Below are 17630 nucleotides of genomic sequence, written 5' to 3' on the forward strand. Positions count from 1 at the left end.
TACAAAGAGAAGATTTAGAAAGAGCAGTTTTCAAAAATCATTCCTCTGTGCTGGTGGGGAAAAGGTTAGCTGAAGCCAGTAGAGATGTGGCTAAAGCTTTTATGGCAATTATGCTGGTCCTTTGCCAACTTATCAGCATGAACATGTTCTGCAAGTCTCAGTAATCAAAGTAGTTCTTTGAATGAGCTTCCAACACACCTATCCCTTAAGCATATGTGAAGGAAAAGATCCATTGTCATTCACAGCTTCCCACAGGATACCTACAGGAAGTGAAGCCAAAAGTTAAGGTTATTGCAAAAGCCAAAACGGATGGAGTGACAGTGGTTCTGCCTTAAGATATGTTTGACTCTTACTAGATATCTGGATCATTTGTTTACATCTACTTTTATCTTGCTATTCTAATAGTGATGTCTTAGCTCATTATTGTTAAATCTCAATAATAGAATCTAGTTATTTCTCCATAAGGTTCCTCTTCCTGATGATGAGCAAAGCATATAGACATAATACAACTTTCAGCAACAGACACCACTGTAATTTGGTTAACACACAGTGGCCTCCACAGCTTTCACAAAAGTTTCCTCATCTTATTCCTGACTATCCTGAATGAAGGAATTTATATAGTCCTGAGTCCTCTGAATAGGCTAGAGTATCTGGTCATACCATATTAATTATCTGTTGTTAGTATGTAAATGACTTTTTTCTAATACATTTTGAGGAGCATATTCTTCAAAAAATATTCCTACTTTTTAAACACTGCTCTCTACATTATTGCTTCTGCAAAATATTGTTCTACTTTACCTGGACTGATCAGGAGTTAGTGGTTTCAATTATATCCTGTAACCCTAAAGAAAATAATTCTGTCTGTAGATTATAAATGACATTTGAATTGGAAAGCATGTTTGTTTGTTTTTTCATATGACACACAGTTCTTTAAATCTACTAGCTAGATTATTTTCTTGAATTTTTAGGGTGACATCACAATTTGTCATTCAAACAATATTACTTTTGAATATTAAAGGGGTGCTATTAGTGACACTCCTCATAATAAACACTATGCCAGTAACATCAAGATGTATCCTCATCCTAGCTATTATATTTGTAAAAGTTAGTTATAATTTTGAAGGAGTTTATTGTTATTTCCTTGATTCCTAAAATTCTAATAATGAAAAAAAAGATGGATCCTCTCTGAAAAGTATCAAGGTAAGTGCTGCCAGAACTGGAAGACATCATGCTAAGCAAAATAAGTCCTGAAAAGACAAGTACCACATGTTTTCTCTCATATATGGAAAATAAATAAATAATATCCATAAGAAAAAGTAAAAGAAATAGTAAAAATAGAAAAGAAAAAAGTAGTAAAGTGCTTTCAAGATCAAACTGTCCTTCCTTTAGGCCATTTACGTTCCTAAATGTTACCTCTGTTACTGAACTGGTCACAAGATGTTGCAATTATTGGTTTGTGGTCTCAAAGGAATCTACCGTGGTTTTCTTTTTTTCTAATTGAAATACTTTGAATAAAAAAGAATTTAAAGGAATAGAATATTTTAGAAAACTTCCATCTTTAGGAACATTGATAATGAGGATTATCTGTACATCATGAGTCATCTGTGATATACCTATAGCACCACTTGCATGTTGATGTAGAATGTTGCACTTCATAAGAAAGCTCCATGCACCTGGATTAAAGGAGCAACATGATACAATGGTCAAGAAACTCAGAAGAAAGGCTGCTGGGGTCAGAATCTAGACTCTGCCAAGTACTTGTAGCTCCTTGACCTTGAAAAATTAATCTCTTTTTTTCATCTGTTTTCATCTACAAAATGAAAAATAATAATACTTCTCTCATGAAATTCTTTTTTAAAATTTTTAAATTTATTCTAATTAATTATACATGAAAGTCAAATTCATTTTGACAAATTGTACACAAATGGAGCACAACTTCTCATTCCTCTAGCTATATGATGCAGAGTCTTTAAAATAAGTGCTATTTTATATAATGAGCTTAAACAGGATTCAGTTTAAATACTCAAGAACCAATGATTGTGGGGCTGGGGATGTGGCTCAAGCGGTAGCACGCTCGCCTGGCATGCGTGCGGCCCGGGTTCGATCCTCAGCACCACATACCAACAGGGATGTTGTGTCCGCCGAAAACTAAAAAATAAATATTAAAATTCTCTCTCTCTCTCTCTCTCTCTCTCTCTCTCTCTCTCTCTTAAAAAAAAAAAAAAAAAAAAGAACCAATGATTGAGAGCTGTAGTTGTGGCTTAGTGGTAGAGTGTTTGCCTGGCATATAGAGGCACTGGGTCCAATCTTCAGCACCACATACAAATAAATAAATAAAATAAAGGAATTGTGTCCATCATCTACAACTATAAAAAAGAAATAAAATGTTGTGAGGAGTTGAACAATTGAAAAAAAAGCCAATGACTGTTTCACTGCACTGTTACTATTATCATCATTTTCATTAGTCATCATTATTAATATAAAAGATTGAGCTTCACATGCACAGATCCGTGAAGGCATATATGTAGTTGCTATACACAAAGATTCAAACTACAGCCTCATGACACCTTGCTTATTCATGTAATAACAAAATAACAATTGCACTTTAATTAAACAATAATTGAGATATGGCAATAGGACCAGGTAGCTCAAATAATTCACTTGGGAATTGGTTTAAATTATAATCTAAAGACCTGATCCAATATAGTAAAGATTATAAAGTAAATGAGAAAATTTATATTTCATCTTTATTTCCCACTTTCTTTTCCAAATTTCAAAGAGTAGAAATGCATTTATAATATTTCCACTTATTCCTGAAGGCAGAAAACAATCTTTTCTTGAATCTTGGTTCCCTTCTGTAGGTAGGACTCAGAATAATTTCACTTGGAAAGAGAAAAAAAATGATATGCATCATGAAAAAATACAATTGGATCTCCCAGAGATGGATTTATTAATTGGGAATTCACTTAATATGTAAAAACAAAAGAGGTCTTAAGATTGTATAAAAATAATTTAATGGTTTGATGTTTTCATAAATGTTCCTTGCTAAAAAAATTTTTATAAACTCTACCATAAAAGCCTCCTACATAAAATTACTAAAAGTAGATTATGGGTTATTTAAGTGTTTACTGAGAATTTGTAGCATTTTATAATGACACTTAAGTACTATCTCTCTGCTGTTTGATATTATGGTTTATAGAGTGTGTCTTTAGGAAATTTTAAATTGTTTCCATTCAGAATCAAGTCAACCAACGCATGAAGTTAATGAATTCTACAATATAGCAGACATATATCTGGCTTTTGTTTAAGTCTTAAGAGACTAATTGTTGATGATCTTAAATTGTGATCAGACATGCTTCTACATTCACAGGCTATGTGCTGCTTTCCTTTAGACTCAGCCTCTAAAAGAGACAGGTTTTTGTCTTATTTTATTTCTCTATCTGAAAGGGAAAGAATCCTTATCAAGGAAAGAATAAATCGCCACATATTACATATATCACTACACACAGTATTCGTAGGTTACTACATGACTGTAATTTATTGAAATGATAATATTGTGTTTGTATTTTCTCATACATTAATCAGGCAAATTATTTCTTTTTAAAATACTCACTGTTTTTTTCCCCCAGTTCTATTTGCTTACCCTAAATGTTGACATGCAGAACAGGTGTGAAATTGAGAGATCAGCCATTTGAAAGGGCATGGGAGCATTTGAGAAGATTGAATTTCTTACACTTTATACCTTGTGATGTTTGTTGGTTTTTAAGCTACTGAGCTACTTCTTCTGAAAACATGCCTTGCTCTTTTCATTTTCACCTTAGCCACTGAATTAAGATATGCATTATTTTTATTTCAATAGATAATAGGTATATTATTTTCAAAAAAAAAAAACGGAGTGAAGGGAATGTTTCTTGTACTAGGAAGAATTCATAAATATGGAAAGTCAATTTAATTATTAAGAGAAATAAAAAGGATTGTTTCTCTCCTTCCTACATCCCAAATCTAGTGCACCTCTGTCTTGCTTCTCCACATTCTCTTTGCCTTTTAAGCCTTGTCTTCAGAAGTTTCCTAAGCATCCCAGCTTTGATTTGGTTAACTTCACTCATTTTTAAATGAGACCTCAGAGTACCCTGTTTACATTGCAGCAACAGGAAAGAAGGTAGTTATCACTATAATTCAAGAATAAAAGAAAGGAGGTATGACTACACTTCAGTTCTATACACAAGTAGTCACTGAGGATTAATACAAACTTCTCCTCAGAGAGTGGTCAGAAGAAAGAGAACTGTATTCTTGTCTGGATAAGCAGATGGTTCAGTCAGGATGATGAGGTCTCAGGGCATGCAACAAGAGGGTTAATGTCATAAGCCATATGGAAACACAGCCCAAAAACTGAAACAGGAAGATACTTAAAAAGAATGGACACTTGAACTGTACATAGATAAGTGTGAAAAAATGATAGGAAGAGTAAAATAGAGACAACTACAGGTGTCCTCTAGGCAAAGAGGTACATATTTAACGTCACAAAGAAACAGATAGGTATAGCATATTTTGTGAAACAATGTACTTCGCTGGACTAATAGAGTATTTGAGGCAGGGGACAGTGGGAAATAAGGTTAGATGGTTTGGGTTTAATGATAAGAAGAAAGATTTACCAATTTCAGACAAGGCCAGTAATTTAATCAGGCATTGTAATTTACTGCAAAATCAGATTTTGAAGGTATTACCCAAATAATGATATATCTGCAATCCACTATTGACTTACCCCACTGCCACCTTATCTTCTTGAATATAAAGAATGGGATATAACAGGGAAAGACTTGGGGGATTTTTTTATTAAATTTCAAACAAAGTATTGCTTTATCTTTGAAAAATGAATATAATATGCATGAATTTAACAAATAGATAAATGATACAAAGTAAAAATCCTGTACTTTTTAAAGAGTTGTTTGTTTAATAAGGTTTTAGCACACTACAATTAAAGACATTTCTTACAAAAGAAGCACAAAGCCAGGTTGAAAAATCTTATGAAAATTTAATTTGCAGTTTAAAGTGGTTTGGATAAAGTGATGGAAACATTGGATTAATGACCAAATCTATTTTTAAGAAGGAAAAGAAAATTATAGTGCCAAGATTTTTATTGCAATTTTTCCCAAAAACATAAAAAAAATAAAATGAGTTTAATCAAATAAATAAAAGGAATAGTTTCAGTTGTTCTCTTCAGGTAGGTGCACAACTGTGGAAGCATCTAGAGAACATGAGCTGTCATAGTTCTTTTATACCTTGTTGCAGAATCAAAGTCTATCCTATCGCTCAGTTTCATAGGAACTGGTTAAGATGGGATTCAACAAATAAAAAATCCTTATTATGTGCTTCAGTTTACATATTCACTCAGTGAAAATTTGAAAGCAAGGTCAGATATTATAACAAATCAATAAAAGGTACTGCTTACATCTTTACTAGTTTTGCTGTTTCATTTTTATAATTTTGTTTGCTTTTTAAGTTTATCAATATGCAAAAGGGAACCTAATAGAGAAGGCAACATAATATTTATGGCTTGGAAAATATTATGAAGAAAGTACTATGAATGCTATTTGGGGGGAAAATAAAACATTTATTTTCCCCCAAAATTTGGTCTGAATACTTTTAAGTTTACCTTGTAAACCAGAAACAAAAATGTTCTGTTTCTTTTGTAAAAAGTGATAAATATATAGATACACGTATTCCTTGAAATAATTCACTATGAAATTATTGGAGCTCATCAGGAAGGCAGGGCTAGGTTTAACCCAATGTTCTTTAATATTTTAGGGTAAATGTCATTTTGTTGATTCATTTTCTCTTAGTTGAGACATACATTGTGGTATTATGGCTTATACAAATGTGCTTCTTTTTAAATAAGTGTTTGTTTGACATATCAATTAATTTTTAGAATTTTGTTTCTAAAAGTGTGAAGCCCATCAGGATGAAAGGTGACAGTTTCTTATTCAATACATAAAGGAGACATACAAGGTACCTCTGTGCTGACTCTTCTGCCACACCCTCATTTGGCTCTTTATCATTACTTTATGAGACACTGTGCCAGCAGCTATGCTTAAAAGATGATGACCCTTCCCATGATGATTCACAGCCAAATATTTATTAGCCAGGGTCTGCCAGTTATTCCTGAGACCCACCTTTCTTGTTGAACATAGTGCAATGACTAAAATAGCTTGCAAAATTCTACCTCTCCATCTAGCAATCAATAGTTTCCCAAGTTCTTATGACTATATTTCAAGTTCTTTGTTAGTAATGTTTGGAAAGTCAGTTCAATCATCAATTATTTCTCTATGGCATGCAAAAATTACACAACTATTTTTAACCCTTTGAAACTTCTTATTGTTTGATTACAAACATATGAGAAGATTTGGTAAGTAATGTTATGAAAAGTCAAATAAGAGAGATAAAAGAGGTTATATTATTCTTTGAAGGGAATAATTTCAACTCAGGCACCTGTGTTCATAAAGTAATGTAGTATTCTTTGCATTAATGAGATGCCATATTGACTAAAACTCTTTAAAAAGTAGAATTCAAACACCAAGCCAGTAAGAACTGGAAAAATGCTAAACTTAACTCCATTGTAATTTGGACCTGTCAACATAATATCAGGACAGCAGTTTGGGAGATAATTTCCAGGTACATTTATAGTATTCCCCTTGTAGTAACTGAAAATATGCTTTATCAAACAATCAAATATTTGCCCTAAGTTCTACTTCAGGATGTTTATATTTGCTCAACTTAAAGTCAAGCATTTATTTTCAATGGGACTTGAGAGTTGCATGCATTAGGAGATTGGGAAATAGTTGTGTACCTAATAAAAATTAAGAAAATCATTTACTACCAGCTAAAAGTCAGTTTTAAGTGTTTGATTCTCGTCTTCTCAAAAATACACTTATGATAGTGGGCTGATACATGCAGATTTTACTCACTGAATTTACCATTACAGGTGAATAGACTATCTCTTTTCCTCTGAAGGTCAACATTATGTGCTGTATCAAACATGTTCCTATGAAAAAGGAATCATCTCCATAGGCTCCTTTTGTGTGACTTGCTTTCATCCCTGCAGCCAAGTTAAAAGGATCATACTACATAATTAAAACTAGGAGTAGCTATGGATAATACTTAAGGAAAAGCTCCACCATAGAACAGAACACAGGGTTTTGTAGATTATAGTCCTTCAACAAATAGTTGTTGAAATAGATTGTATATAAATCCTTGCATTATCCCTAACTAAAATGACAAGTTCTCCTATTTACTTCTTTTGCCATAGGAAACTACAACAGACAAAGTCACTGCTATACTTGACTTTCATTTCTTCTCCAGTAGATTTCCACACTTAACTATTTACCTACTTAAAATTTTGAATTATCTTCTTAAAACCGTCTAATCACATCATGAATATCACCAGAGACTGTTCTCTAAATGCACCTTGGGGAATAATTTATTGCCTTACCATGAGAAAAGATAAAAGATTTTAAAAAATTGTTTGAAAGCAAAAGTAGTAACACATAGAATACATAGTTCATTTGGATATCTTTTTATTATTATCATTTAATGCCTTATGTTTATAGGTACAAAGTCATTCTGAAACAATGCTTGTGGAACTTTTAATTTAAATTTTCCACTCTGAATAATAGTTGACATTGAAATTGTTCAGCTATATTACAGTCTCTCTTTATAAGAGAAAAACATCACTTAAAGACAGGCCATCCACAAAATTTTTCAGAATAGAGAAATAATTTTCCAATTGTTTCAGTCTTGGTCAAATTTGGCTTATAAACACCCTGACTTCATAGGCATAAAAAGGTATAAGGTGTGTGTATGAAGTCTAATTCATGTGAATATAATGTGTGTGCTTTTTCAATTTAAGTTTACATATTTCAATATGCATGATTTTTTCTTATAATTATGAAATGAAATTTGAAATATTTGATCTATCAATATGTACTGATAAATGATACAGCAGTAAATGCAAATTTCGTGGTCAAGTTTAAAGGACCAAAAGAAAAAAAAATCTTCTTTCATTGTTCATGATTTATCTATTTTTAAAAGCCATAGGGGGAAAAGTGCTCTCAGGGAAAAAAAAAAAATGAAGCTTTACTGCAAAAGAAATGAATGCAAGAAATAGCACTTTAAGTAGTGAAGAGACGTGAAGCATTGCGACTTCATAGCCTGCTAAGGAGCAACAGCTGTACCTAATTTCAACTTGACGTGCTTCAGATCTCATATTCATATAGGTATTTAATGATCCAAACATAATGGTCCTATATAGAATAATTACTGATATGAAGGCGCAAACTTCATACGCATTCCTTTTTAAATGATCCTTCAAGAGAAAACCTGCACTGGCTCTTTGAACAATGAATAGTCTCTTTCACCAATCCAAATGTTTGGGGCTAAATAGCTTATCTTTTAAGAGAGAATAATAATAAGTGCCAAGGTTACTTCTTTTTGACAGACTCTTTTTGTCTCCCCTCTTCCCAGTACAGCCAGTACAATGATAAAAGGTAGAATGCCAAGCCTATCATTAAGTCATACTGATAGATGGTTACAAGAAATATCAGAAACAAAAGGAAATAAGATATTTTAGAGCTGGTGTATTTTGAGAGTAGAGACTCATTGCTTTGAGCTTGACTTTCCTGGACAGAGAGACTAGCAGAAGCAGAGCTATCAGATTCTTTGTTACTAGAAGAGCATCGCGACTGTCCAGAGTTTATTAATCCTTCATTTTCATGCCTTTCCTCTTCTGTGTTCTCCAGAGGCTCACTGATTAAAATCATTGGCCCCAGAGATTTTCCCATCCTGCATTCTCCTGGTTGAAAATTCTGGCCTATACATCTTTCTTTTCTACCATCTGATATCATTATTTCTGAACTTTTGGAAAATTCTTTGGGTTTAGACACAGCGTGATCCTGGGTTTCACTGGTTGGATTACAATTATATTCTGATTTGGTAGGAATAGAATGGGGAGTCATGGTCGCAGTTGTACTCTCTACAGCAATTGCCTGTTCACAAGATGGCACTGACACTTTAGTCTGGTGGCTAGAAACATTCTGAGAAGCTCTGCTAGTGTCTGAGTTAAAAGCAGAATAAACCAGAGCATCTAAATTTGTTTTCTTTGATAATCCTTGGACCTGTCCAAGATCTCTATTTTCTGGGATTTTTTTTTTGTCTGTTGACAACGTTCCAAACTGTAAATTCAGTTTTGACATTGCTTTTTGATTGCCTGTAATGGCCTGTGAAGATTCTTCAACCGATGTGTTATTTCCAGTGCCACATTTCTCCCTGTCGTGTGCCTTCCTGGGATTGTACATAGATGTGGTTTCCTCCTTCTCCATTTCATCTACATGTACGTTACAAATATCTAAACGTGACTCCTTTTCAAAGTCGTTGTCATCGATTACACCTGCTGTATCTCGTTGACAAAGGGTATAATGTGAATCATCATCTCTCCCTTCATGTGGATCAAACACTGTTTCTTTTACCTCGATGGGCCTGTCACTTCGTGCTGTCTCTTGAGGTAGCTTAGCAATTATTGCTTTCTCTCTAGCAGACATGCTTTCTGGAGTACTTTCTGATGTTGTCTTAATTATATAAGCTGTTCCTGCTTCTGCTTTCTCAGTAATACCATGATCAGCTAGAGAAGACAGTTCGTAACGCTCTGTTTCTTGGCAGGTAAACAATTCTTCCCTAGAAGTAGCTTTCAAATTCCTAATGTTATCTCTTTTTCTGCACATGTCTTCACAATCTGCTTGTTCTTTGATCTGCTGAGTTATATTTGTCTCACTCTCTCTTGCTTTTTCCTGACTTTCCAGAACATTCCAATATTGTTTAGGCTGTTTATTCTTATTCTGATCTTCAGGATTAATCCAACCTGATTTTTCTTCTTCAATTTGGAAACGATAATCATCCCTTAAACCATTTCCATTTCTTGGTGAGCAAGCTTGACTGGCTATCCCTTCTAAAGGAGTGCCTTCATCTCTTTCTGGACTTGTGAATACAGCGTCTTCACAATTTGGATTTTTCCTTGGTGAGGGAAAAGTGTCTGCTGTGATTGTCTGGGCCAGAACTGTAGTATCTTTGCCTAGCACAGGAAACAGGTCTCTGTTCCTAATTTCCAACCCTTCTACACTTATTTCAGGGTGGCCCATCTTTCCTTCTTGGTCATGTAAGATTGACTGAAATTTTTTGCTTTGTTTTTCATGAACACCTAAGTGTATTCTTTGTTTCTTCTCATCCATACTGTTGCTATAACCTTCTTTGGAAGTTACATTTTCTGTTGATTCTTCCAGATATGTGGATGTATCTGAATGGAAATCTCTTCTTGAACATTCCCAATCTGTTATTTCAATTTTCTTAACTCCTCCTTCATGATTCTTATTAAGGTTTTCTGCCAATAGTCGATCTGAGGAGGGACAGAATATTTGTACTCTGCCACTCACATGGGCTGGATTGGCATTATCATCTAGAACTTCTTTGCTGCCAGTATGTAATTGCACTAATTCATCACTACTGGTTTCTCCCAGTGATGACTTGATTTTTCCCAAATCTGAAGCAATTTCCTCTGAAGCTGGATGACTATCCTCATTTCCAAAGGAATATTTTTTATTGTGGTAAAAATCTCCCTTTAAGGAACTTTCTGCTGATGAACTTGGAGACAAAGGCCTTTTGAACAAGTCAGTGCATATTTCACCATGAATTTGCTTCTTCTCTAACCCCTCAGCTTTATTTGGGAAATCAACTGGATCTGTTGAAAATGTGTTCTTTTCGTCTCTTGAAGTGGCACTTCCAGTTCTTAGTAAGCGTTGATTTATCTTATGGGATAAAAACAACAAAAATAATGACCATCTGACTAAATACATTTTATTAATTTGGTTAGTAATTATCTGATAGATTTCCTTGATGCACCTCATTTGCAAAATTTATACCAACTCTGGAAGTCTGATGTTTTGGGGAGATCCTTGTAGGCTATGACTTGGGAATGAGATTAGTAAGAAAAGGGGACCAAATTAATCACTCTCCTTCCCAGGCTCCGAATATCACATTGTATTATTCACTATTCTTGCTTGTCATTGCATTTTCTCCTCACTTAGGATATACACATTGATAGCTCCATGCTAATCAATTAGAGAGCAGCTTCCTGGGTGCCCCTTGCTGCATTTACACTTGCTGTAGGTGCCCCCATTACAGTTTCTCTTATTAATATGTTTTCTGCAAAGCCTCTGCAAACTATTAATAGCAAAACGTCACTCAAAGAAAAGTGAGGGAGTTAATGTCTCTGCAAATTCTGTTTTAATGACCCTCTGCCAACTGGTACTCAAATGTATTTGAGCTCTTCAGTGATGCCAACTGTCAGGATTTAACAGTGAGATGCCTGTGTTTTTTTTTTTCCTCCTCATAACTGACATTTGCATGATCTCAATAATTATATGCAAATCTTACGTTTTCCCCTTCTTCTCACATAAGGCTCATGTTACTTGTCAACTGCACAGCTGTCTTGTAAGCCAATGCCTGTGGGTTCCACAGATTTGGTTGTATTTCCATCTATTATAGAGCTTCATTGTTTTATGCATTAACGTCAGCATGGAGCAAATTAGCATCTAAATTACTGCTCCCTGTTCATTTATTGGACGTACAATCTCAGTAACTTCTAAACAAACTTTTTTTTTTATTTGAGTCGGCTCATTGTAATGAGGTGTATTGGTGAAGTATGTGATTTTTCAGGGTACTTTCATTATATTCTGTAGTTTGAAAAAAATGGTGATGTTAACTTTCAGCTGGTGAGAATTCTCAGAATGGGTGACAACTTTGTAGTTTCTTAAAGTTGGAGCAAAGTAAATTGCATACTTTAGTGATGCAGTTGCCATATCACTATAGAAAAGGTGGAATATGTGGGGGAAAAGATAAGCTCTATTTCTTTTCTGTTTCAGCACTGACACTCGAAGAGGCAAATGTCATTTTAATCTTAGATGATTATGAATCCATGTATCCCAATGATATGAGCTCCAACCAAATACAATAAGGGATAAATTGCATTATGTGACTCATTTACTTCTATTTCTTCCTTTATGATAAAAGTGCTATCTAAACCATCCCCCAAAAAAATCCCCAATAGATTGAATGCTCACCAAGTGTGAAATTTATAACAAATTTAATACAAAATTGTACAGCACTGAATTTGTTTCCTGTTTAAAAATTATGGCACAGGCTATTTTCTTCTCACTTGGTAATTTAATACTTTACAATGATATAGAACTTTGAGATTCTCACAAGGATGGAACTAAGTAAAATGTGAAATGAAATGCTGTTAAATGCAAGGATTATAGACTTGTAGAGTTGGACAGGACATTAACAATCATCTCGTCCAGCCTTCTCATTTTACAGACGAGTTTGTGCTGAGTGTACACGTGTCACAAAGATTAGAAATGCACATCAGGAGAGTGCTACCTCTCCTACAATTCCTGTAAACTATTACTCAGAGCCTCTGGTACAGAGATAAGAAATGAATGTCATTAATTTACCACTGCAGAGACCAGAAGCAACATACTGAAATCAAAGTGCCTTGTTGATCAAGCTAGAGATGCAAGGAAAGAATAGACAGTGCTTTCACATTTGCAAATTATATTAGTTGAAGCTATTGAAAAGCAGGCATTGCAGCATCTTTGATGCATAAATGGATTCATCTTCTCTAATACCGTGGCAACCAGAACACTTACCATCAACTCTAATTCTTTTTCATTATGTTCATCATGTTCCCTGTTTACGTCTTTTACATTCTGATTACTGGTTTCCAAGTCTTCCTTGTCCTCATGAGAATAAACGATTCTTGGGATATAAGCATCTGTAAAGTTGATACAATGGCACCTTTATAAGGTTGTTTCAATTGCAGGCTTTCAAAAAAGAGAAAAATTCTGTTTAAAAAAATAAATAAGAATATTACCTGTAATCTTTGAATTATCAAAGTTATTCTCTTCTGATGTTACTGATGATTCTTCTTTACTGTTAAAATTAAAACAAAATGTTATACATTTGCCCTGGGAATACATCTTCTAAATATTTTTATACAGGGTGAAATTCAATTCAAGAGCAAGCCAAATAAACATTACAAAACATATTCACATTTTCTTTTATTACTTTGTATATTTTTAAATAAAATTGATCTTTTAGAATAATGCAAGAGCAAATACTGACTTTGTAAAAATGTTTAATAATTCCAATAATGCCATATTTCCAATCAAGATTACATTGCTCACATTAAAATTTATATAACTATAGTGAAAATGCATATAAATGTAAATTATTTTATCATTCATGAATTTAATAAGCACAAGCGAGAACATTTCTCTCTTGGTTTAAATAATGAAGTCTTATGCACTGGTAGTCCAGCTATGGTCATGAAATTACTTTCTAAGATATCAATTATTGATTTTGTATTTTATATTATCTAATTTTTTTCAACTGAATTGATATAACATTTACTCTCACTCCAGAAAAGAAGGAAAAAATTTAAAAAGCTAACTAAAAACTGAAAGGCAGCTAAATTTATACTCCATTAAAAGTTTTCATATGTGTATTGCCACTGGCCATTTTATAACCAAGACTTGCAGATAGCTCAAATGCAAGCAGATATTTTCTTTCCTTAAAATGATTCAGGTTACATTCCCTTTTTCCACTATATTCTGTATACTGATTCAACAGATTAGTACTTTTTTTAGATGTTCATTTGTTTATATTTGTGAGGTCATTAGGATTTGGTTTTTCTATAACATGCAGAAGAAAAAATATTGTTAGTGAAAATGCCCATTTGCACTGTGAAGTCCTAAGTCAATGTATCAGCACTATTTGGCCAAATGTCCATATTTTCTGGTATAGTCAGCTGAAATTTCTTCTAGTGACTTTTCCTAATGACTTTTCTGCAACAAAAGAAATCTGGAAAGTTAGTGATGGCTGATAAATTTGCCTAATAGAGTCTACTCTTCATTGCATGGATAATTTTAATCCAAATCCCAGGACGGCTATTTTTTTTTCAACAAAAACATGAGAAAATTGCAAATTTTTCCATTCTGTTATTAAGAAGGTAATTCAAATTTGTATATATTTATTTTTTTAATTGATTTCATTTTTTAAATACATGACATCAGAATTCATTACAATTCTTACAACACATAGAGCACAATTTTTCATATCTCTGTATAAAAGTATGTTCACGCCAATCATGTCTTCATACATGTACTTTGGATAATGATGTCCATCATATTCTACCATCATTGCTAACTCCCTGCCCCCTCCCTTCCCCTCCCACCCCTCTGCCCTATCTAGAGTTCATCTATTCCTCCTATGTTCTCCCTCCAAACCCCACTATGAATCAGTTACCTTATATCAAAGAAAACATTCGGCGAGAGCAATAGTAATAAAAACAACGTGGTGTTGGCACCAAAACAGACTGGTAAACCAATGGTACAGAATAGAGGACACAGAGACTAACCCTCAAAATTACAATTATTTTATATTAGACAAAGGTGCAAAGAACATGCATCAGAGAAAAGACAGCCTCTTCAACAAATGATGCTGGGAAAACTGGAAATCCATATGCAACAAAATGAAATTAAACCCCTATCTCTCACCATGCACAAAACTCAAATCAAAGGACATAGGAATTAAACCAGAGACTCTGTGTCTAATAGAAAAAAAAAAAAAAGTAGGCCCTAATCTTCATCATGTGGGATTAGGTCTTATTAAGGAAGACTCCTATAGTGCAAGAATTACAACCAAGAATCAATAAATGGGATGGACTCAAACTAAAAAGTTTCTTTTCAGCAAAAGAAACAATCTGTGAGGTAAATAGAGAGCCTACATCTTGGGAGGAAATTTTTATCCCTCACACATCAGATAGAGCACAAATCTTTAGGGTTTATAAAGAACTCAAAAACTAAGCCTCCCAAAAATAAATAAATAAATAACCCAATCAATAAATGGGCCAAGGACCTGAACAGACAATTCTCAGAAGAGGATATACAATCAATCAGCAAATATATGAACAAATGCTCATCATCTCTAGCAATTAGAGAAATGCAAAACAAAACTACTCTAAGATATCATCTAACTCCAGTCAGAATGGCAGCTATTATGAAGACAAACAACAATAAGTGTTGGTGAGGATGTGAGGAAAAAGGTATATTCATACTTTGCTGGTGGGACTGCAAATTGGTGCAGCCAATATAGAAAGCAGTATGGAGATTCCTTTGAAAACTGGAAATGAAACCACCATTTGACCCAGCTGTCCCTCTCTTCGGCCTATACCCAAAGAACTTAAAAACAGCATACTACAGGGACACATCCACATCAATGTTTATATCAGCACAATTCACAATAGCTAAACTGTGGAACCTACCTAGATGCCCTTCAGTAGATGAATGGAATTTTAAAAATGCGGCATATATACACAATAGAATATTACTCAGCAATAAAGGGAATAAAATCATGGCATTTGCAGGTAAATGGATGGAGTTGGAGAAGATAATGCTAAGTGAAGTTAGCCAATCTCAAATTTGTATATATTTATAATGTTTTATTTTAGCTTTACTAAAAACATTTAATATCTTGTGTGGCAATGTAAATGAAAATGATGTTTATGTAAAAATAATTTCATAAGAAAATACAGTTTTCATAATTGATACTGAATTGAACTATAAATTTATATTGCTTAATGAAGCATATAACTATGAAATGATTTATTTTTATGGAATCCAACAACAAACTGACCTACCTTTCCTTCTCCAAGTACATAATGTATATGTGTTCAAAATATTTAGAGACCATATTTAGAGCATTTAATTGTTCCTGCTTCCTCTTTATTCCCATAACAATACAGAAAATCTCATTTGTAGAGGGAAAAATCATATCTAATGAATGATTTTGCTTTTATCTAGCCAAAATACTATCGTTCATACACACACACACACACATAATATATATATATGTTCAATTGTTTTAATATTTTCTTTTTTTTAGTTGTTGATAGACCTTTGTTTTATTTATTTATATGTAGCACTGAGAATTGAATCCAGTGCCTCACATATGCCAGGCAAGTGCACTACCGCTGAGCCCCAACCCCAGCCCCCAGCCCCAGTCCCTAATTCATTCTTTAAAATAATTTTTTTAAAGTAATAGAGTCAAAAGGAAAGGAGTCTGCCTTTTAAACCCATTTTAGGGACAAATGTTTAGGGATTCAACTGTACTTTATTTATGGTAGTGTCTTAGAAAAACATGCAAATACAGATATATAGGGAAAAGTTTGCATTCAGAGGTAAACACAAGGAAGAAAAGTAAAAACAAATGAAATTTATATATTATATGAAATACATGTAGGCAAAAAGTAATAGGAAGTGTACAAAATTCTTAAAGGGAAAAGAATAAAATTATATTAAGATATATTAAATTAAGTAATATACCATATTCATAGATAGGAAAGACATATTAGGAAGATATTAGTTCTCTCCCATATTGATCTAAAAATTCAATCCTAATCACAATTTAAAAACTTTATAGCATAATTTGGAAGTATGAGTCCAAAGGGAGAAAAAGGACTAATGATAGCTGGAATATTTCTGAAAGATAGAAAAATAGGAGGAGGAACTTCCCTTAGCTGATTTCAGAGTTCCTACGAAGATTTAGCTACTGAAACAGTAAGTACTGGTTAAGGGGAAGACAGACTGATCAACAAAATAGTACTTAGAGCTCAGTAACATAATAAGACATTATCTAAAACCTCGGTATATGGCAAATGTAGCATGTCAAATGATAGGGAAATAAAGGATTAGTCAGTTTAGGGAGACAGGGGAAATGACTTCCCTTATGGAAAAAGATGAAACTGGCACAATGCATCTTGAAAATTTAACTCCACATGGATTAAGACCATAAATGTCAAAAATCTTAAAATTCTTAGAAATATATGTGAATATCTTAGACCTCAGAGTAGGAAATATTTTCATACATAAGAAAAAAGAAAAAGTAGTCCACAAAAATCAGTTAGTGTAACTCTATGAAAATTTAAATATGGTGTCTTAAAAGACTTTATAAAAACACAAATTCCAAACTAGGAGAAGATGTTTATATTACACAAAGTCAACACAAATAAGAATTAAGAGTATACACAGAGAGAACTCCAAATCAATAAGAAAGCACAAACAATTCATTTGGAAGTGAGAGGGCAGACATTTCACAAAACAGAAAGGACATGATCAATCAACACAAAGAGATGATGGGCCCTGCTAGAGAACAGAGAAATGAAAATCAAGATAAAAAGGCGATAGCCTTTTATATGCATTTAATTGGCAAAAATTTAAAAGATACCAAAAGTGGAAGATGTTTTGGAGACACAGGCTTCTTGCACACTGCTGGTGGTAGAATAAATAGTGAAATCTACTTTGGAAAACATTTTGACAGGTGCCTTTCTCTAAAATTTAATATTTATATAATCCATAACTACTGCATCTACTCCTAGGCAACATGTGAGTCAAAATATTTTTCAAACTGGCTTTCTAGACTAAATTAGATGATGCTTATATATAAAATTCTACTCTGAAATTCAAAATGTC

The 17630-nt window shown here is 33.4% G+C and overlaps 1 protein-coding gene across 1 annotated transcript in view; it reads right to left on the reverse strand.

Moving 5' to 3' along the window:
* Positions 1–4944: 4944 nt before the first annotated feature.
* Positions 4945–17630, reverse strand: part of Ppp1r3a (protein phosphatase 1 regulatory subunit 3A) — a 39134-nt gene continuing 26448 nt past the window's right edge. The window contains exons 2-4 of the mRNA XM_046422365.2: positions 12974–13032; positions 12750–12874; positions 4945–10847 (exon numbers count right to left, since the gene is read on the reverse strand). Of these exons, the coding sequence (XP_046278321.1) occupies positions 8475–10847; positions 12750–12874; positions 12974–13032 (2557 nt within the window). The 3' untranslated portion in view covers positions 4945–8474. The remainder of the gene's footprint in view (positions 10848–12749; positions 12875–12973; positions 13033–17630) is intronic.

Source organism: Marmota monax, unplaced genomic scaffold (genome assembly GCF_021218885.2).
Source record: "Marmota monax isolate L192 unplaced genomic scaffold, Marmota_monax_Labrador192_F-V1.1 WCK01_AAM20220418_F8-fsc00027, whole genome shotgun sequence".
Classification (NCBI taxonomy): Eukaryota; Metazoa; Chordata; class Mammalia; order Rodentia; family Sciuridae; genus Marmota; species Marmota monax.